Genomic DNA, 23467 nt, shown 5'->3' on the forward strand with positions numbered 1-23467 from the left:
CTGCCTGGCATCAAAACCACCAGTCAATCCACAGATAACATAACATAACATAACTTTTAATAAACCCAAACAACATGAACTGTACATTACTCAATACATAAGCTACAAAATAATAATAATAAAAAAACAACAACAATAATTATGAACATCAGGAACTTTGCTGCAAAGAAATGGAAAAGTCCAAACGTTAAAATCATTCCGCTTTGGATCGCAGATAAAAATTGGGAAATAAATAAAGATATCTCTGCTGTCGGGAAGAAACCTCTTAACTCCAAATTGTTCATTTTTCAGGAAATTTAAATTAAACATTTTTAAGAAAACCTTATATTTTCAAAACGCAGCAATGCAGCCTCATCAAAGTTGGTGTTGTGAGTTTATATATTGTCAATTACTTCCATGAGAGGGGAAGTGGTGGAGGGGTTAGTTGCTTTAGCAGACCGTTTGAGGGTCCAATGGAGTGTTTTTTACTACTTTGCATTGGTTCAATATTTTTGAAACAACACACAAGACGTAAAGGTTGTTCAATAGCACCGATTTATGCCAAAAACAATCTAAAACCTTAAAAATGGAGTTATGAGGTTTCCTCCCAACAGCAACGATATTACGTGAAGATATTGGGAGGAGAAAGGGCTTACCAGTAGTGCTCTGCCCTTGGTCTCGTAGGGCAGGAAGAAGGTCAGGATGGCACACAGAACACAGGCCAGGGCGAAGGGAGTCATGGCCAGGATCACAGAGTGGGACATCAACACCTGGGAAACAATAAAGACCTTTAATGTTTAACCCATTTTGACCTGAGGACGATTCTACAAATGTCTTCTACATCCTGACAGTTTTCTGAAAACCCTATGTTTCTAATCAGTCAGTGGTTCTCAAACATTTTCATGTCGATATATATATATAGTAATTGGCCGCCCACCTCCATTTGAAAATATGTTGTTCCAGGATATATATATTGCAAGATATATTCAAAGATTTAATAATAATAATAATACATTTTATTTATAAGGCGCCTTTCAGGGCACTCAAGGTCGCCGTACAGGTTAAAACAGTACAAGTTAAAAGCAGAACAGTTAAAAGCAGAACAAAAACACAATTGTCACAATTTTTCAAAAATAGCAGACCTACAGATGCACACTTGCAAGTGCGTGCGTGCATGCGTGCGTAGACATGACAGGCAGAGAGGCGAGAGGGGGAAACAATTTTCTTATTGCCTTCCCTCACTTTTGTTCAGTCGTATAGAATATTTAAATGACGGTTGGTTTCAGCCGTGACATTATTTTATCAAAGTTCTGAACCAAATGTACGCTAGGATGGGGCTGTATCACTTGATGAGTTCACGTGGGCGTACGACAAAACCCCAGGCTCCAAATGAAGGCAGAATATACAGAATATCCACTGGGTTGGTAAACGAGGCTCAGAGTTTACAGAGGAGAGACAGAAGAGACGTGACACCGCAACGTTGAGACATGACACTGGGAGTCAGATTACAATGACCCCCCCAGCACCGGGACCATGCAACACGATGAGCGTGGGGGTCAATGGACCCCTCCCAGCACCGGGACCATGCAACACGATGAGCATGGGGGTCAATGGACCACCCCAGCACCGGGACCATGCAACACGATGAGCGTGGGGGTCAATGGACCCCTCCCAGCACCGGGACCATGCAACACGATGAGCAATGGACAGTTACAACTTTCATAATTCCGTTTGTTTTTAATTATTTGCATATTGACCCTCTGGCAGCTATTGCATGAAGAAGAAGACCATTTTGTCAGTTGACCAAAATGTCAGTCTGTAGAGCTTGTAAACAGTGATTAAGGTCTATACAAATAAATGACATTTGACCATAAAAGGTCCCCACACACAGAGCACGTTTTTCAGATTTTTAGCGCCGTTCGGTTTTCCGAAAAACGCGTCCAGTGTGCAACCACCTTTAGTCACAGAACAGATATGAGCCAGAGGGGCGGCGCCAACGTACCTGTGCTATGAAGGGTGCGATCATTCCTCCGATACGACTGAAGGAGGTACAGAAGCCCATCCCGAGAGACCGCGTTATGGTGGGATAGACCTGAGAGGGGAAGACACACGTTATGGTTACGTTATGGTGGGATAGACCTGAGAGGGGAAGACACACGTTATGGTTACGTTATGGTGGGATAGACCTGAGAGGGAAGACACACGTTATGGTTACGTTATGGTGGGATAGACCTGAGAGGGAAGACACACGTTATGGTTACGTTATGGTGGGATAGACCTGAGAGGGAAGAGACACGTTATGGTTCCGTTATGGTGGGATAGACCTGAGAGGGAAGACACACGTTATGGTTACGTTATGGTGGGATAGACCTGAGAGGGAAGACACACGTTATGGTTACGTTATGGTGGGATAGACCTGAGAGGGAAGACACACGTTATGGTTACGTTATGGTGGGATAGACCTCAGAGGGAAGAGACACGTTATGGTTCCGTTATGGTGGGATAGACTGAGAGGGAAGACACACGTTATGGTTACGTTATGGTGGGATAGACCTGAGAGGGAAGACACACGTTATGGTTACGTTATGGTGGGATAGACCTGAGAGGGAAGACACACGTTATGGTTACGTTATGGTGGGATAGACCTGAGAGGGAAGAGACACGTTATGGTTATGTTATGGTGGGATAGACCTGAGAGGGAAGACACACGTTATGGTGGGATAGACCTGAGAGACGCAGTGCTGTGGACTCACTCTCATGACACACAGACACAGGGCTGTGGACTCACTCTCATGGACACATGGAGAGACACAGTGCTGTGGACCTCATCAATAATAAACTCAATAATAGAGTCTTCTCTTTTGAACCCAGCACCTCCTCCACTAAGTAATGTGTGTATTGTATTAGTTTCTGGACACCTGTGAAAAATAATTTCAGTAGAAGTCCTTCACTAGGATGCAGTATTTAAAGACTGAACAACAAGATGTGTGGTATTCATAGTTACCTCTGCAGTGTAAATATACGTCACGTTAAAATTCATGGAGACCAGAGACCGAAGAAACAGGAGCAGCGCAGTAAAACCAGCCCTGGAAGAGAGAGACAGGGACATGAGACGGGGACATGGAACACAGTGAGACAGAGACAGGGACATGAGACACAGAGAGACAAAGACAGGGACATGAGACACAGAGAGACAAAGACAGGGACATGAGACACAGAGAGACAGGGACATGACACAGAGAGACAGGGACATGAGGGGGGACACACGTGGGACCACATAATGTACTCTATCGCAGTGGTTCCCAAACTTTTTCACATCAAGGACTAGTGATGCACCGAATATTCGGCCGCAGAAAATATTCGGCAGAAAATGGCAAAAAAAGCATTTTCGGCCTATTCGGCCCATTTGAAAAGATGCGCCAGGGAAACCCCACACAAGAGAAGATTTTTTTTACGGCTCCAGCAGCGATTCTCAACCCGTTTAATTTCAAGGACCACCATTGAATGGCATCTCCATCTCTGGGACCGCCAATTTATATTGTAAAATCAATGTTAATTTAACTCTGAGAGTGAAACAAATGGAACCAAATGGATTGGGTTCCATTTGTACACTCTCATAGCTCATACCTACACCTCTCAGCCTTTATAAAATACACTGTAACCTCATAGCTAGACCCTCCGCTGTGTGACGGGTCTAACTACACCTCTCAGCCATTATAAAATACACGGTAACCTGAGACCTCTTGTGGCTTATTCCTTTATCGACTAACATTTCTCGTCATAGTTTTAGTAGACGACATGAACACCCCGAGGGTCTCATTAACACCCCAATGGTCTCATTAACACCGTGAGGGTCTCATTAACCCCGTGAGGGTCTTACATGGTGGTGCAGATGTTGACCAGCATAAACAACATGGCCGCCACCAGCTGCAGCACCGTCAGGCTCCACTTTCGTCCAATCACGTTCAAGAGCGCGATGTTCACGGGGATCACTGTGGAGAGAGAGAGAGAGACAGACAGACACAGAGAGAGACAGAGAGAGACAGAGAGAGAGAGAGAGAGTGAGACAGACAGACACAGAGAGAGACAGAGAGAGACAGAGAGCGAGAGAGAGAGAGAGACAGACAGAGACAGAGAGACAGAGACAGAGAGACAGACAGAGAGAGACAGAGAGACAGACAGAGAGAGACAGACAGAGAGAGAGAGAGACAGACAGAGACAGAGAGACAGAGACAGAGAGACAGACAGAGAGAGACAGAGAGACAGACAGAGAGAGACAGACAGAGACAGAGAGAGACAGACAGAGACAGAGAGCGAGAGCGAGAGGAGTTCATTCACTTATTCCTCCTGGACATGACAACGTGATGACCGCTTTATTTATTCAGCGCGATTTGAAATGGAATACTCATGAAAAGGCCTAGAAAGGCCTCATCCGTTTTTTTGTTTCCTTTGTCTGTCTTTTTCCGCCCACTCTTTTATTTTTGTCCTCCTGAAATGAGTGTGGACTTGATGTCATATGTAGAAAAAGGACTATACAGAGACATTGGAGATGGTGCCACATGGAGGGGGGATGAGGGAGGGAAGAGGGGTGGGGGAAAAAAAAGAAGAAATCTTGGGAACTGCTCTTGTGTCATATGTAAAAATGCTATTTGTATTGTATTGCACTTTCCAAATAAAACAAATATTATAAAAAAATAAAAAGAAAGGCCTCATCCACCACCTTCATCTTTTTTTCAATGCATTGAGGCTGAAGGGGAAGCAATTCAGTATTTAAGTCCGACGTCATTTTGTTACGTCCGGGTCCAAGTGGTCCCGTCGCTAATGGCGTCAGTATTAAATCATACCTCCCGTTGTCGTCGATCGCCTCGGGAGTGTTTTGGCTACATGTTGCTACTTCAGCTACATCCGGGATAGCGCCTGGTGCGTCGCTAAATGTGCTCCGTTGCTGAGAATCGCTATGCGTTTTGATTTATTGGTCTAAAATACCCTCCCTCACTCACATACGACCTCTCCCAGGCAGCTGATGAGCAGTGTGTTGTAGTCGTCTTTTCCAAAGGGGATGCAGTAGCACAGTCCCTCCTCATGGCGGTGCTGGACCTGGTGCTCAGCGCCCGCGTCCGTTATGCAGAGAAGGTTCTTCTCCAGGAGTTCAGAGGAGCTGAGAACGGACCCGTAGTAGGAGAAGGACGCTACGAACCTAACGCACCCAAACACAAACACACACACACACACACACACACACACACACACACACACACAGAGGAGCTGAGAACGGACCCGTAGTAGGAGAAGGACGCTACGAACCTAACGCACCCAAACACACACACACACACACACACACACACACACACACACACACACAGAGGAGCTGAGAACGGACCCGTAGTAGAAGGACGCTACGAACCTAACGCACCCAAACACACACACACAGACACACACACACACACAGACACACAGGAGCTAAGCACCGAGCCGTAGTAGGAGGACGCTACGAACCTAACGCACCCACCCACCCACCCACACACACACTTTTCTGCCCCCTCAATGTTGCAACTCTTCTATTAGATGGCTCTGCATGCAAGCATCCAAGAACATGCACAAAGGTGAGTGCATAAACACAGACACACACAAAAGCATACACTATTCTTTTATGGAGACAATTATACAATAAGTTATTATTAATTCACAAAACCTGTGTGTGTGTGTGTGTGTGTGTGTGTGTGTATATTTATATCAGTCTGTCCCAGGCACAACTCGGGCTCCTTCTGACCAAACAGCCTCAAACTTGGCGAGTGTGTCTCTCGAGTCATATCTGACCCGAGGTGTGCAGTGCCGAGCGGACTAACTGTTTTCAAGAGACCAAAAAAACAAAACACATAAATATCTGTCCCGGCCGGGTCTGCTGAGAACGCACCGATTCTGCAGAGGCGGTGCGGGTCCTGTAAAGATTCTAATAACGGTGGCTAATAAACTTCATGGCGTAGCGTAGAAGGAAGGCAGCATTACCAGGTGTACCACAGGATCACCGAGGTTCTTCTCCATACTGGGCTGACCAGAACACGCCAGCTGCCTCGCTCATCCTACCCCACACACACACACACACACACACACACACACACACAAACAGGGAGGAAGGCATCAAACAACAGAAAACCCACAAGTATATACAAGTAAACAGCATGTATGTTTCAGTCCCCACCATGAGGTATTGGCCTAATGGACCGATAGGCCACACATGGTCCACATTGTACACATGGTCCAAATGGACCACAGCAGGTCCACTTGGTTCCATTTGTACCCTCATAGTGTTAAATTAACATTGGTTCTACAATATCAGATCTTTAGCAAGTGGCGTGTTCTGCTAGCAGACATCGCAGCAGGAACACAACATCCCAAACAGGGAACGCTGAGGGCCAACCAACCAACCAGGGAACGCTGAGGGCTGAGAAATACGGGAAAGCCGCTTTTTGCTTCTACGGGCCGACGGCGTGGAACAAACTCCCACTGTACCTTCGACAGGCAGCCTACGGGCCGACGGCGTGGAACAAACTCCCACTGTACCTTCGACAGGCAGCCTCTAAATACATTTTTTAAAGCACAGCTCAAGACCCACTTCTACACTCTTGCTTTTAATTGATCTTTTCTTTTTTTTGTTATTCATGTCCTCACTGTATTGCATTACTGCTCTTGTTCTGTAATGTAATGTATGTATGCTCTGTAAACAAATGTTGACCCTGTATGTTAAAGGAGAATTCCATGCTAGAAGGCTTTCTTACCTTTATTTGTAGTAGTTACTGTACGTCCCCAGGGCCACCAAGGAGCAAGAAGCAAATATTGATCCTACAATTAGCTGAAATCCCATCTAGTCCTTCTGTAGGGTATTATCTTCACCCATTCTGGGCAGGAGGAACCCCTTGTGGGGTTATGTTATAATTTAGCTACTTTATCTACAAGCTCATAGCGCGCCACCGAGTGGCGCGCTACAAGCTTGTAGGTCTGCTATTTTTGAACAATCGTAAAGATGTGGCACAAATCTTTGAATATATATTCTTTCAGAGCCAACTTTTTTTTTTTTTTTCGACGTCAGGCCTAAATGGGTTAAAGTATTATCTTACCTGCACAGGTTCTACCAGCTTCCCGGGCGGGAGGGAGGCGTTGTTCATCTTACAGATCATCTCGAGGGTCTCCATCGCTGCCTTCACGTTCCCCGCAGAGACGTTGTAGCGCGCCGACTCTGGGATGTACTGCAGAGACAAGACACGATGAATTGAACAAGGTGGACCCTGTTGTAAACAGACACGTTGTAGCGCGCAGACTCTGGGATGTACTGCAGAGACAAGACACGATGAATTGAACAAGGTGGACCCTGTTGTAAACAGAGACGTTGTAGCGCGCAGACTCTGGGATGTACTGCAGAGGCAAGACACGATGAATGGAACATGGTGGACCCTGTTGTAAACAAGTGTAGTGCTTTATGGTGTCGTCCAATCACAGTTAACTAGTTTTTTATTTGTTGACGAAATTGTCAGTATATTTAGTCTTAAGGCCTATTCATAGTCTGGACTTTCGGTGATGAGGTGACCACCGCTCCGGTGGTGAGCTGAAAGATCAGGATGATACTGGGAGCTACCGATATGAATCCCACCTTGAACAGAAAGATCAGGATGATACTGGGAGCCACCGAGATGCGGATCATCCACCTCCAGCCCAGGGTGGGAACCAGAGTCATGCCCAGGACGATGATCAGCATGGAGCCCGCCATCCAGAAGATCTGCAGCGACACAAACAGGAATAAAGGATTTAAAAAAAAGGATAATGCTGTAATTTAATCGGCACAAACAAGGGATTAAATTAATTTTGCTCCTATGCCACCAAAATGTGGAACGCCCTACCAACAGTCATTAAGACATGTTCCATCACTGGAACAGTCTCCCTACAGAATTAAGAGAGACCTCCAACTATCTGACCTTCAAATTCAACCTGAAAAGGTGGCTAAAAACAACTCAAATCTGTAATCATGAGTAACCATCAGCACTATTTAGTATTTATCACCGGTGTAATTTCTCACTTCACTTGCCGTTGTTCTGTCCCCTGTACCATGTCGATCTGTTCCTGTATTGTACTGTATTGTATTGCGTTTTTGTATGGACGTAGTGTTGGCACACTACACTTTGTCTTTCTTTTATCATTCATTTTTTAAGAGCCTGCCCAGGGACTACAGATGAAATTTAGCATCGGCTAACTCTGGCCCATTTACATTGATGTGAAAACTTAACTGACATGTTGATTAATGAGCTTTGTCCCTGTCAAATAAATAAATAAAAATAAATAAATCCCTTGACTCCTTCAAAACCGCTCTCAAAGGGATGCAATTCGAAACTGGCCCCCGGAAAATCTGAATGGAATCAAGGCCCGCCAAAAATACATTTTAGTCGACTAAATCAACTGTAGATTTAGTTGTAGTTTGCTCTGGTCCCAAATACATTTGGGATTCCATTGACATAAGCGAACATGGCAACGCTGGTAGGTGGTGCCGTCAGTGGTAAACAAACCACTGTGCACAGGACAGGAGAGTCAATGTTTAGAAGCATGGCTTATCATCTGTTATTTAAACATGATTATTCAAATGGTGGTTCTCACTACTTACAGAGGCCAGAGGGAGCAGGGTGGCTCGGTACTTAGCAGGGATGAATTCTGTCTTCAAGACAAACCTTCAAGGAAAAAAAGATTCATGTAATACCAGAAGAGCACGTTTTCACTCAAGAATCTGTACTGTGTGTGTGTGTGTGTGTGTGTGTGTGTGTGTGTGTGTGTGTGTGTGTGTGTCACTGACTAAAACTAAATAAAAAATAAATAAAAACGAATCTATTATGACTAAAACTAAGACCAAATAGACAATTTTGTCAACAAATAAAAACTAGACTAAAATGTTAGGAAGGGACTAGTGGACAAGAGATCCAGTTTCATGCTGGGTTGCATGCTGACAATAGCAGATATTTATACAATCAACAAAGATTGTAGATCTGCTATTTTCAGCATGCAACCAAAGGGTAAAATATGTCATTATAACGACATCAAGGCCTGTCAAAACACATTTTAGACTAAAACTAGACTAGAACATTCCAGGTGACTAGTAAAATGTGACTAAAACTAAGTGAAAACTATTCAAGGGACTAAAACTAAAATAGAGATTTGCTGCCAAAAACAACACTGGTGTGTGTGTGTGTGTGTGTGTGTGTGTGTGTGTGTGTGTGTGTGTGTGTGTACGTTAGTTTTCTCACCCCTGCGACACTCCAGCCACCCCGCAGCCGACCATGCTGCGTAGGAATATGAACCAACCGTAGGTGGGTGCAAAGGAGGTCAGGACGGAGAAGTAGGCACTCCAGACAAAACCACCGAAGACCACCTGGAGTGGAACAACAAAACAAACGGACAAATACAATGTGTATAAAACAGAAGTATTGAGATTTAAAAAAAAAAGACACACAAAAACACCGGAACCTCCTCGTTGTAAATAATTCACACCACTGACCTTCCAGCGTCCATATTTGTCAGCGAGGTACCCCGACAGCACGCCACACACCATGAACCCCAGAAACACCATCTGTGGGCAACAGTGCAAAGGAAGTTAACCCATTTTGGCCTGATTTAAAAAATGTCTTTTTAAAATGTATTTTTTTCTATATCAGTGGTTCTCAATATTTCATGTCAAGGACCCCAAAAATTATATGTAATATAATTCTGAAAATATGTTGCTACAGGGACCCCTGACCCCAGAAGCAAAGATTTGAGTTAAAAACGTTCGTTCTGAAAAGAAATATATTCCAAATTTGCACCATATTTTCACGATTCTTCAAAAATAGCAGACCTACAAGCTCGTAGCGCGCCACTCGGTGGCGCGCTATGAGCTTGTAGATCTGCTATTTTTCCAATAGCTAAATTATAACATAATGTTTAAAACACCAAAAGGGGTTCCCGCCCAGAATGGTTTAACGTCGTAGGCTAATCTGTAGATGTCACAAGATAATCTGATATTGTGGTTTTCAACCATTTTCCTATCAAGGCCCATTATTTAGTCAGCATTTGAGCCACGGACCACCATCTGATGACATTTATCCTCTCAGACTCAAAACTAAAGAATATGCTGTGTTGACCATTAGGAGAGATAACAGGCAAACGTTGATCAAAATAACAATTCTTCTACAGTCTCGACATTGTGTAGACTTCTTGTAAACTAAGTATTGGAGATGTTTAACAATAATTAAACTCTCGAGTTAAAGATCTAATAAGGGTCCATTTGGTTACCAACTCTCTGTCATTTAGCTGCATGGGGACCACCTGGAACCCCCTCAAGGACCACTGGTTGAAAACCATTGTGATATAGCATCCATTACGCCACCAGCTCAGTGGCCTTGTGGTTAGAGTGTCCTCCCTGAGACTGGGAGGTCGGGGTTCAATCTCTGGCCGGGTCATACCAAAGACTGTAAAAAGGGGACCCAGTGCCTCCCTGGTTGACACTCAGCATCAAGGGTTGGATTGGGGGGTATAAGTCCCTGCGACATACTAGCGTCATGTCCAGGGGGTGTACTTGTACATCAAGCTGCCTCACGCTACAGAAACATGAGATCGGCTCCTGCCCGATGGGCCCCATGGCTCGGCAAGGCTACTTACTTATCCATTAAGCCTACTTCTCACCCGGGCGTCCCAATCTTTGGCATAATATTATAATATGATTTTCAGAATGCCCGTGACATGTACGTCAAATATTTGAGCTATAAATTATAATACATCTCAAATCTGACTGTTAGAGCCATTTTCTATTTATTATTTTTTGCATTTAATCTGCAATCTATTGCCTGCTATATGTATTGTTTATTTTGTGGTCATTTAAATTATTATAATTAAGCTATGAATTTGTTGGACTGAATGGAGGTTTCCCCTCCCCTTTTGTAAAATGATTTGTAGGTGCTAGGCACCTGATCACATATAGGTGACTCCCTGCTGGGAGAGAATGTGACATAGACGGGGAAGCTCACAGTTTGTCGACCGCGCTCACAGGCTCTTTTTGTTTTATTTGAATACAAGTTTGTTATGTGACGGAGAAATAAATATGATTTGTTCTGACAAAACAATCCGATCTCCATGCAAGTATTTGAATCAAGAAGAGAGGCGACGCGAGTTATACAGCAACAATAGACTGCAACACCACCCTGACCAACAGTGGCCTTATTTGTTTGCTAAGAAAGGCCACGATACTGACAGATTGATGCTATGTTAAAGCAACAGGATTTAGAACATCTGCTCATAAACATGGATGACGAGACAAGCTCACAGCTTGGTTCATATGGGTCTGCAGCCAAACACACGTCAAAATGTTTGGGGCGTCATTGATTTGGTGGCACGAAAAGGTCTGAGAACTGTATTCTGAATAGAAGGCATTTGTACAGATCTGAGTAGGAAAGAACAAGCCCCTCACCGTGGACACCAGCGCCACCTGCCAGTCTTCAAGACGCCACTCGCAGCGGATCTCGGGCGACACCACCGCCAACAGCATGATCTCCATGGCCTCGATTATCTAACGGACAGATTGCACACAAAGACAGACGTAAGGAGTAAGAAGAAGAGCCAAAGGAGTAGAGTTGTTCCGATACCACCCTCAAGTACTCGGAACCGGGCCCGATACTTTGACCCGAGTACCAAAACATTCAATTGACGGTATACAGTAGGCTGAACGAATGCAAGTCTGACCACAACACTGCAGCAGATTGCCAAACACCGCCGATCTACAAGCATAAATGACAACTGACAAAGTGTAGATCAGAGATCCATCTGCATCTATGAGAAAAAAGGGGGTCAAATAAGTGGTTACTCAACAAAAATAAAGTGCTCGTATCGGTACTCATATCGGCGAGTAGTAAAAAAGACTTGTACTCGGTCAGAAAACAGAGTGAGTGATGGAAAAGGAGAGATGGCTATTAGGCTGCAGAGAGCAACACGTTCAGAATATTCTAACGAAAAGCACCAATCTGATCGGGGACGTGCAGAGAGTGATAGAGGAGGCAGGGGCTGAAATCCCCTAAGAGGGCACTTTTGGACAAAAATAGCAGATCTACAAGCTGACAGCACGTCGCGTTGAGAGCTATTTTCGGGGCGCGACCCAGCACTCTTCAGCTAGTGGAGATGCAGGTGTGTAACGACATGGATCTATAAACTAATTTGTTATTGCAAAATACTGAGTTCCAAGTTCAGGAGACTTTGGGAAAAAAAGCAATTCTCCTGAATGCTGCCTTCCTTCCGGCATGGAAAGGAGAGGAGGGCATTTGGCATTTCTTTCACCATGTAGTAAACGCTGCATTCATTCGTGGTCTGGAGAGGGCAGTTGTTTTACAGACGGGTAAAAAGGGGCAGGGGCCGAAGCCCCCTTTGATGTCTATGAGTGCACATAATCCCTGAATCTGATTGGAGGAGAGCCTCACGTTGGCGCTGCCCATGACGACGAACAGCAAGACGTGGAAACGCCCGAAGCCGATGGTCTCCACCGCGTCCTCCACACTGTAGGTGAGCTCTGGAACACACACACACACACACACACACACACACATCAAATACATTAACACAACCACCCCATCAAACACATTAACACAACCCCATCAAACACATTAACACAACCCCATCAAACACAACCACCCTATCAAACACAACCACCCCATCAGTCTGACAACATTGATGGTTGGATAGAAGAAAAGAAAGCACACTTAAATATCTATAATATCAATATGAAAAGCGTCCTCACCATTCTCACTGCTGTCCTCTTGTTGTTGTGATTGTTTCTGTTCCAACTCCGAGTCCAACTCCTGGAGCTGGATAGCGTTCACCAGCTGGGTCTTCATGTAGTCCCCCGAGCTGCAAGGCTCCATCATCCTGGATGGTGGGACTCTGCCGGCTGGAGAGAGAGAGAGAGTGTTGTAATCTCTCATTACTGGACCCTCGTCTGTGCAGGTTAGAGAGAGAAGAGTGTTGTGATCTCTCATTACTGGACCCTCGTCTGTGTAGGCTAGAGAGAGACAGAGTGTTGTAATCTCTAAGTACTGGACCCTGGTCTGGGTTGACAGACAGACGGGTACTAAGGTAGTGTGTGCCGGCTGGGTGGTGTGTGATAATCCGGTTGAAGTATTCCTTCGGTACGGCGACTGCGGCGGCGGCGGGCCCGGGGAGAACAATAACGTGATACGAGACAGTATATCACGCTAAAGGTTCACACAGTTTAATAACACAAACAGGAACATATATAGTGCTGGATCATAATGACGTGACGATAAGATATGAGACATGGAATCATTGGAATGGAAACGTGACATGATAATGACTACTGCAGCAAGGCTGACCTTGCTGGCGCTGAGATGTCTCTCGTAGCCTATCTATAAAGTTGGCTACAGCACAGGCAGTACACAATACATATCAAGAGAGAGAGAGAGAGAGAGAGAGAGAGAGAGAGACAGACAGACAGACAGACAGACAGACAGACAGACAGACAGACAGACAGACAGACAGACAGAGACGGAGAGAGACAGACAAAAGTCAGCAAGTCAGATTTCTTTTCCATTTTTACCTCCTTTATGCTGAATTCTTGTTCTGTTCTTTGGCTATATATACAAGTGTATATTTGTATGTCTCTAAATGTTTTGATGAATTGAACAAGGTGGACCCTCTTGTAAACAAGTGTAATGCTTTATGGTGTCCTCCACTCTCACAGCTAACAGTCTTTGTATTGAGTTGTGCTTGCAATGTGCTGTAATTCTGCAAACTGTTAATAAATATTTCAATCAATCAAGTCTACACTGCATTACATTAGATAATTGCCACTGGGTGAAAAAAGAATGTGTTGCAAAAAAGTGGGATAAAAAAAAGTAACTCTAGTCTAAAATGTGTGAATAAATATAAACAGATGAGATAATAGCCGCAATTTGCAACTCTAGATTTGTTTATATTATGGGATGAATCTAGAGTTGCAATACCATCCATTGACTCCCCCTTCATCTGTAACCGATCTGCTTGTATTAAACAATGTTAAACTCACCAACATCAACCGAGTTGGTAAAGGGGGAGCATGCAGTCTCCATTCAAGCTTGGCCTACAGCTGCAATAATGTTGGTTGAGTTTAACGTTGTTTAATACAAGCAGATCACAAACCAACGCAAATTGGATGAATGGGGAGTCAATGGAGGGTATTGCAACTCGATCATTTCATATTTATTTATTTCATTTCAGTTATATTGTTTTACATGATTATATTATTATTATTATTTATTTTTTACATATTCCATAACAGAAAAGAAAAGAAGCAGGAAGAAGATAAATCTTATTAGCTCAACAAGAGAACAAACAAAACAACGCTGAGAACACTTCTATCTAACCTTCTAATTCATATTTTATCATTGTTTTCCTTTTTAAACTCTCTTAAACAGCTGAAACACTGTTGTACAACTCTTCAACTCCTGGTTTTGTGAATTCCATAACTTTATACCTGTAACACATTTGTGTTAGACTTTTAGTGTAGTCCGCTTCATCCCATTATAAACAAATCTAGAGTTGCAAATTGCGGCTAATGGAGAATGAGATGGATTCATCAAAACTAACGTCAGTCTCCTCCAGTTATATTAACTCAGACGACAATTATAACTTCAATTCAAACTTCACTAAAACAACTGCATGGAGAACCCGTGATTTAGTCCAAGATAAACATCTATTCTCACGGAGCCAACAGGATGATGGAATTGTTGCGGCGGAGCCGCGGCACATACAGATTTATTTATTGTACACTTACTCGATGATGTTCTTCAGTGTTGAAACGGCGCTGTATTTAACATTTGGTCTGACGAAGGTAAATAAAACGTGCAGCTGGAGAGAGGAATGGCGGATCAGCCGGTGAGACACGGTGGTGTGTCAACTCACTGAACTGTGAATGTTTGTACCGTCAGCCGGACTGAGAACTGAGGACTGGAGGAACTAACAGGTGTACCAGGAAGTAGAGACACCTGACACCTGAGACAGCCCCGCCCCCTCCCTATACTCTATCAGCCCCGCCTAACAACAAACTGGGGTGGGGCGTGGGGGGGAGAGAGAGAGAGGGGGAGAGAGAGAGAGAGAGAGAGAGAGAGAGAGAGAGAGAGAGAGACACACACACACACACACACACACACACACACACACACACACACACACACACACACACACACACAAGGGTTGTCCCTAAAAAATAAGGAATCTCCACATTCTGCAAAAAAAAGGCAGAAAATACCCCAAAATCTTTTTGAAAGGATGTGTTGGTCTGTGGGCCTTCTGCCTACAATATGATCCTATATTTGGTCTGGGGGCCTTCTGCCTACAATATGATCCTATATTTGGTCTGGGGGCCTTCTGCCTACAATATGATCCTATATTTGGTCTGGGGGCCTTCTGCCTACAATATGATCCTATATTTGGTCTGTGGGCCCAATTCTGCCTACAATATGATCCTAGTATATTTGGTCTGTGTGTCGCCTTTTGCCTACAATATGATCCTAGTATATTTGGTCTGTGTGTCGCCTTCTGCCTACAATATGATCCTTTGCACGAGTAAACATGACTCTGCTTCCAGCTATGCAAAGTGACACCATGCAGCCTGCAGGTATAGGTCAACAGGTGAGAGAGAGAGAGAGAGACTAATGACATATGACATAAAACTCCCATATCTGTTGGGTGAAGTACAACAATGTGCAAACACAGCAGCGAGACTTGTGAGCTGCTGTGACAGGAGAAGGGTGTCAAATGGAATACAAGCACCTTAAGGAATACAAACCATAATGTGTACTACTGTTTATCAAAAGTATAAAGCGAACGTATTCTATAGGGATGTATATTGCATGTCAAACTGGGGGTCCTTGAAATGTAATGGTTTGAGAATCAAATGGGGGTCCGCGGGCGAATTAATTAGTGTCAATTTGGGGGTCCCTGACATGAAAAGGTTTGGTGAATCACTGCTTTACACGATCCATGAATCCACTGACAGCAAATAATGATTGTTTTTTTGTAACACTTTAATGTTTGTTGATCACATCTTTAATTCAGACTTAAAACACCACAGGGTGGCAGACCACCAGAGGAGAGAGGGGGAGGGTCGTGAATATACAATATAATGGGGTAGTTCTGTCAGACAATACAGACATGGATTAGTTGGAGGTTTGCCAACATTACATTGTGGCTGCTGAACCTTCTCCCATTGTTTATATTGTGTTCAGTTTCCAAGATGGCCGCAGCACCAGGAGGGGGTGGGGCTGCATGGGGGGGGTCCTGGTGGTTGGATACTCGCAGAGGAGAAGGACCATCATGGATCTAGGAAACACTAAACTATGAAACGCAGGTCTAGAAAACACACACACAGACAGACATGTCTATATTATAGGAAACATTCAGGAGATGCTGTTGGGCTGCACAGCAGCAGCTGGCTGGCTGGCAATCCAGAGTCTGATGCGAGAAGAAGAGAATATATATCCTCTAATTCAACCGATGTGTCCGCAGTGTGTTCATCAAGATGGCAGTGTGTGACTACATCGTGTGTGTGTGTGTGTGTGTGTGGATGTCAGGTCACCCCCTCCTCGTTGGTATTCCAAAGGGTGAATTAATGGGATGTATCGATGTATCACCTCAGTCCTCTGGCTTATAGTGTCATAATGTCATTAAAACTCATCAAAGCACCATTAAGATTCTGTAGTCCGACTCCTATTACTTGACTGACAGGTCCAATCAGAAAGTGATTTGCTCCGATGGGAGGGGGGGGGGGGGGCAGAGTTCTGGTCTGCTATTGGTCCATTGGGAGGGATATCATTAATTATCCTCCTTTTTGCTGGGATGTGATTTTTTTTCCTTCGTCCATTCGATATATAATAGTGATCACAAATAAAATATTATTATATTTTTCTATACAACACCATATACCCACTTTCATTTATATAGTATAATATCCATTTTCTTCTTTTTTTTTTTAAAGATTCAAAAATATCATTTGAAAAAAAATGCAAAACAAGGAAAACAATGATGTTTTTACATTTACATAGTGTGTCTTTTTTTCCCCTAAACATTTGGATTATCACAACAATGTACTTAAATATCTGTGCTTGGATGCAGTGTTGTTTTTGCCGACTAAAACTAAGACGAAAAATGTTTTGTCGACTACCTTTTTTCACTGACGACATAAAAACGAAATAAAAAACTACGCCATGATGACTAAAACTATGACTCAGGCCTCCTTCACACGTACCAAACACTAATCAAGCAATGTTTGGTAGTTTTTGGGCCACCACAATGCTTTTCCAATGGGAGTCACATGGTTTGATCAAACATTTGTGTTCGATTGCTGATTGCTCCACCCTCATTAAACAAAAATGTTTGGTCAAACCATGTGACTCCCATTGAAAATGAATTGGAGCAGCAATCAAACAGCAATCAGACATCCACACACGGACCGAACATTTGTTGTGTAGGTGTGTACGAAGCCTCAGTATACTGCCGAATTCATCAACAAATAGAAACTAGACAAAAATGTTAGGAAGGGACTATAGTGGACAAGAGATCCAGTAAGTCATTTTACACTTGGTTGCATGCTGAAAATAGCCGATCTACAAATAGCCGATCTACAAGCTCACAACGCGTCGCTGCGACGCGTTGTGAGCTTGTAGATCGGCTATTTTCATCTTCATTTTTTTTTACTGTATAAAATCAGTCATTACGACGGCATCAAGGCCCGCCAAAACTCATTTTAGTCGACTAAATCAACTGTAGATTTAGTCGACTTGAAATCTTATGATATTTAGTCGACTAAAACTAGACTAACACTAAACCATTCCAGGTGACTGAAACTAAATTAAAACTATTCAAGCGAGTAGCTATGACTAAAACTAAAATAGAGGATTTTCTGCCAAAAACAACACTGCCTGGATGAAACAATGGTTGGATGGAACTGTGACATACATGACTCACTCTTTGCTCACTCTTGACTTAAACTCATCACTTTTTTTCTGTTTAATTAAACTTTGTTTTTAAACTATTTTTTCTAGCATCATGCCGGAGGACAACATTGACTGGAACATCACGAGGAGCTAAAGCCACAAACTTAATAGTCGAACATGCTGTAGGAAGAGCAAAGAGCTGGAACAGGCAAACCTCCATGGAGCTCAAATTAATATACTGACCAAATTCATGAAAAACACCACAGAGAAACTAGTCATAATTTCAGAGATGGGAACCAGCCATGCATCCAAACAACCAGCAGATGGAGACACAAAGAGCACTTCATTATCATGAGACCGACTGTAGCAAATACAATCCAATAAACCCATACTGTACTTTACTGTACCTTTGCCTCTTTGTGTTGAAGGCAAAGCAACATTGCATGTTGCATCTCTTTCTGTGTACACAGTCAAATCTGGAGTGTTCATTTTTTAACTCAAGAGAGTAACTGCAGCGATGGGAGACGGTATCCCTGCTCGTCTGTGTCACCTTATAGCTTGTAACAACTTTAACCATTATTTTTAAACTTTAGCTGTTGAAAAATAGAAGATCTACAAGCTCATACGAGCTTGTAGATCTGCCATTTCTTTTGAAAAGTCCTGAAAAAGTGGCGCAAATCTTTGAATATATATTCTTTCACAGCGAACGTTTTTAACTCAAATCTTTGAGTTCCCCTGGAACAACATACTTTGAGATGGGGGTCGGCAGCCAAATACATATAATACTGGGGCTCCTTGACATGAAAATGTTTGAGAAACACTGACATAGAAACATGTTTTTTCAGAAAATACATTTGTAGAATCGTCACCCAGGTCAAAATGGGTTAAAATGAACGCTCCAGATTTTACAGCATAAAACCGCACGTCGTTAAGACTCGTTATTCAGGAAAACAAAGTGCAGCAGAATAAAGCGAGGCAAAGAGAACAGCGACTCAACAGTGGCCCCCGCTTGGACATTAATAGATAGCAGCGATAAACTAAACGCGGGAACCTTTCCACCGAAGACTGCCTTTTCTACAAAGCATGCTTTTCACTCCATCAAGTCAACTCACAATGTTTACCCGATCACTTCTAAATCGACCTTATATTTATGGTCCTAAATAATGTGGATTCCCAGCTCCTGCACCTTAGAAACACTCAATTCATTTTTTTTAACCCACTCACCCAGTCACCTGACAGAGCCTTTTTGGGAGTGAGTGAGAAGAAAGTGAATGAGTGAAAAGCAGTGTATAAATGCAATGCATCACCATTATGTCTTATTCTTTACTTTTCTTTTCATTAATCTGTCAATATATGAACAAACGAGCTAGCGAGCCAGCTATGCTAATAAGCAACGTCTCCACAGCGATAAAACGAATCAAACACAAGAGGAATACAACCAGAAAACAGTAGTTTGGTCTTTTTTTTAGGGGGGGGGGGTGAAAATAAAGGATTTTAAAGTATACTTTCATATATAGAAATAAAAAAAGAATAGCTCTTAACATACATTAATATTGTGCTCATTAGGATTTCTATCTTCTTTTTTTTTTTTTACATATATTTATATTAATCTTTATAGATATTTATGTTGATTTATTTAGGTTTTTTTCATTGTCATCGTATTTAAGTCCCCATGCCACAGGAACTCTACTATACCTCCAACTGTCTACAGTGCAAGACCTCACGGTTGGCGATGAAGACGTCCTGATGAAGACTACCAATATGGTCAGTGATGAAGACCTCACAATATGGTCAGTGATGAAGACCTCACAATATGGTCAGTGAATGGAGACGTCCTCATGGTGGCTGATGAAGACCTCCCACCATGGTGATGGTCACCATGGTGATGGTCACTACGGTGACCATCACCATCATGGCTGCTGATGAGTGTGTGCTGAAGGCAATGCGTGGTAGATGGCAGGACACTGTATGAGGCTGACAGTTAGCACCACGGGTGGACGGGCGGTCAGGAGGTAGTATCGCGTAGCCGGACAACTATTCCACAATCTCCGAATGCTATATAGAGTCTGGAAATACAGTATAGCCCCCATGAGCTGAGGAAGGAAGCTGCCCTTTCCGTTCTGCTAAGCAACAAGCTTTAGATGATTTCTATTTCTATTGGGACGAATTTGCGCGACTGTAAAGACGAAACGGAAGTGGGGAGGAGGCATTTATATTTTACTCATGATCAGAGCTTCCGTTGCTCCCAGACTGTACGACGGAAGCATTTATATTTTACTCGTGATCAGAGCTTCCGTCGCTCCAGACTGTACGACGGAAGCATTTATATTTTACTCGTGATCAGAGCTTCCGTCGCTCCAGACTGTACGACGGAAGCATTTATATTTTACTCGTGATCAGAGCTTCCGTCGCTCCAGACTGTACGACGGAAGCATTTATATTTTACTCGTGATCAGAGCTTCCGTCGCTCCAGACTGTAAACATTTGGAAATTGCGAGAGACAACAGTCTGGCAACGCGAGACTAGTCAGGGGGGACGTGAACCCACCCCAGGACGTTGAGGGGGGACGTGAACCCACCCCAGGACGGTCAGGGGGGACGTGAACCCACCCCAGGAAGCACTTCAATGGATTAGTGAAAGCAGTGAAACATTGAACTGTAGAATAAGGAACGTTTGACACGAAGAACAGAGAACACCCTGTAAAACACCGAGAGGTCTTCAAGTTGGAAAACAGCGTCATTATTATTAGTATTATTATTATTTTCTTTTTTTCCTCAGACTTGGGACAGTGGTCCAGAGTCCAGACTAATTTGGGGGGGTGTAGGTTGGTTAGAACTGGTCCTGTCCAGTTCACAGATAGTTTGGATTGATTCATCTGTACAGATATACAGCAGTGTATCAATCCCATTCTGATTGGTACAGAGTAGTTAAGGGCGTCGAGGTCGAGAGAGCCCCAGAGAGGGAGCGTTCCTATTGGTTACTGGAGGAGAGCCCCAGAGAGAGAGAGCGTTCCTATTGGTTACTGGAGGAGAGCCCCAGAGAGAGAGAGCGTTCCTATTGGTTACTGGAGGAGAGCCCCAGGGAGGGAGCGTTCCTATTGGTCACTGGAGCGGTCCTGGTGCCACGGAGCGTTCCTATTGGTCACTGGAGCGGTCCTGGTGCCACGGAGCGTTCCTAATGGTAGCTGGCCACGGCGGCCTGCTTCTGGGCGAGGCGTCGCAGCTCCTCCCTGATGGCCTTGATGAGAGAGGCGGAGCTATGGGCGGAGGGGGAGGCGTCCTCCGGCGGGTACTCTGGGGTCGGAGAGGTCAGGAGGAGGGGGGGGGCCGAGGGGTCCCGCAGCGCCGAACTGGGCATCTGGAACACTGAGGAGGAGGAGAACTCTGGGAACGACAGCACCTGGGGGGGGAGGGGGGGGGGGGGAGAGAGAGAGAGAGAGAGAGAGACAGAGAGAGAGACAGAGAGGGAGAGGGGGAGAGAGAGAGAGAGAGAGAGAGAGAGAGAGAGAGAGAGAGGGTTGGATAAAAAACCTTTCTACTACAACACAAACGCGTGCTCCGAAACGGCTAAGTCCTTGCACAACAGAGGTAACTTTAACCAACTCAGAGGCTGTTCAAAGGTAACTTTAACCAACTCAGTGGCTGTTCTGAGGTAACTTTAACCAACTCAGAGGCTGTTCTGAGGTAACTTTAACCAACTCAGTGGCTGTTCAAAGGTAACTTTAACCATAGGCAGGGGAGCCTGAAAGACGCCCATATTGTCTGCATTAAACCTGTTTTAAGGGACTCACACTTTCTCTGCTGGCTCCTGGCCGGGTCAGATCCTGGTCCGAGTGCTGCTGGTTCCAGCTGGAGCCGGTGGGCCCAGAGACGCTGCGGCCCACACCGGGGTACGCCCCGATCTGACTGGACAGACCCACCTGGGTGAGGTGGTGGAGCTGGGCACCTGGAACACAAAACAAACGCACCTGGGTGAGGTGGTGGAGCTGGGCACCTGGAACACAAAACAAACGCACCTGGGTGGAGCTGGGCACCTGGAAACTAGACAAATCACTGCGTGCTGTACACAGATGATGCAGTACTTTTACCACTTAGTCAGGGAATATTATCAGAATAATGTCAAATCTGGGAATACATTTCTTACCAAGAAGTATAGTATTGAAAGGGTGACTACTAACATATCGCACATTGGTTTATTCTATATTCAACCACCCTATAGGGAAATCTTTGACAACTGTTAAAAGTTGGGGTACCATTAACAACCATTACTTTTTCAGCGTTACCGTTTCAGCGCTAGCATTTATTAAAAAATTAGGATCTAACGGCAGGCAGCATTTTTTCCGGTCGAGCTCTTATTTTGAAAAGCCACAGTTCCAGTCTATACCGGAAGTAGATTATCCTAGGACGCTCAACGGAAGCCGAGACAGGCCTTGTTTACAATTATGAATCCAAACCGGGGCACTGGAACGCTCCACATCGTCGGCTCTGTGCCGTCAAAGAAACGCTTTTTTGGTTTTGACCAAAAATGCCATCTGGGAACAAGGAATAGGAGATACAGGCGATTGAAAGAAACGGATAGAATGGATTATTATGGCGACGGCGATACAAAGCCCAACACACGCCGTCTGTGAAGCGCGTGCGCATCTACGCGGCACAGTATTGCCGCGCGTCATAACATAACCGCACAGCAACACCCACAGGACACACACACACACACACACACAGCGTTACAGCGTTGTCCTACCTGTGCTACCACCCACTGGCCGTGGTCTGGAGCTGCAGGGAGGGTCATCATACTGCCCCCTGCTGGAATACACTGACTCCTGCAGCTGCTCAGTAGCAGAGACATAACAACCTCCACCTGAGCCCAAACCGTCCCTACAAAACAAGACCAAACAAAACATGCATCAATCCCGTGTACCCGTTCTGGGTGGGAAACCCTTTTGGTGTTTTAAGCATTATGTTATATGTGGGAAAAACGTAGCGCGTGGAAAGGAACACGTTATTCCAACCAGTTTCTTTCCCCCCTCCATCAGGCGCCCCAGCTGGCCAGGGGGAGGCAGTATAATGCCGCACACCCCTTTTCCCCTCACTGTATATGTTTCTTTTCCATTTTGACCTCCTTTATGATGAATTCCTGTTCTGTTCTTTGGCTATATAGAAGTGTCTATTTGTACGTCTCTAAATGTTTTGATGAATTGAACAAGGTGGACCCTCTCTTGTAAACAAGTGTAATGCTTTATTGGGTCGTCCACTCACAGTTAACAGTCTTTGTATTGAGTTGTGCTTGAAATGTACTGTAATTCTGCAAACTTCTAATAAAATACTTCAATCAGTCAATCAATAAATCAATCAAACCCCTATCGTACATTAACTCTTGAACTGTTCTGGGTTCGTCCGGTTTCACTCTCCCATCAAAGGTCACTCACCTGTTGTGTAGAAGGCCTTGCACGGAGGTGGGAGACATCCCCAGCTCTGCATACCTCTGGAGAGGAGGGAGAGAAA

The 23467-nt window shown here is 44.3% G+C and overlaps 2 protein-coding genes across 2 annotated transcripts in view; both read right to left on the reverse strand.

Annotated features, from left to right (window-relative positions):
• On the reverse strand, nucleotides 1-14954 carry svopl (SVOP-like). Its single transcript, XM_080757383.1, has 16 exons — nucleotides 14798-14954; nucleotides 12773-12913; nucleotides 12456-12544; nucleotides 11456-11554; nucleotides 9512-9583; nucleotides 9261-9385; nucleotides 8627-8690; nucleotides 7625-7750; nucleotides 7095-7223; nucleotides 5986-6059; nucleotides 4980-5176; nucleotides 3860-3971; nucleotides 2984-3065; nucleotides 1982-2071; nucleotides 636-749; nucleotides 1-160 (listed from the first exon to the last, which is right to left on the reverse strand). Exons 2-16 carry the CDS (start codon nucleotides 12897-12899, stop codon nucleotides 149-151), a joined length of 1512 nt encoding a protein of 503 aa, XP_080613509.1. The 5' UTR covers nucleotides 12900-12913; nucleotides 14798-14954; the 3' UTR covers nucleotides 1-148.
• Nucleotides 14955-21137: 6183 nt separating this feature from the next.
• Nucleotides 21138-23467, reverse strand: part of LOC308311002 (UPF0606 protein KIAA1549) — a gene marked incomplete at both ends in the record, with an annotated part of 28060 nt that continues 25730 nt past the window's right edge. The window contains 4 exons of the mRNA XM_080757496.1: nucleotides 21138-21362; nucleotides 21754-21908; nucleotides 22707-22840; nucleotides 23392-23447. Of these exons, the coding sequence (XP_080613622.1) occupies nucleotides 21138-21362; nucleotides 21754-21908; nucleotides 22707-22840; nucleotides 23392-23447 (570 nt within the window). The remainder of the gene's footprint in view (nucleotides 21363-21753; nucleotides 21909-22706; nucleotides 22841-23391; nucleotides 23448-23467) is intronic.

Source organism: Protomyctophum bolini, assembly GCF_963924005.1.
Source record: "Protomyctophum bolini genome assembly, chromosome: 23".
Classification (NCBI taxonomy): Eukaryota; Metazoa; Chordata; class Actinopteri; order Myctophiformes; family Myctophidae; genus Protomyctophum; species Protomyctophum bolini.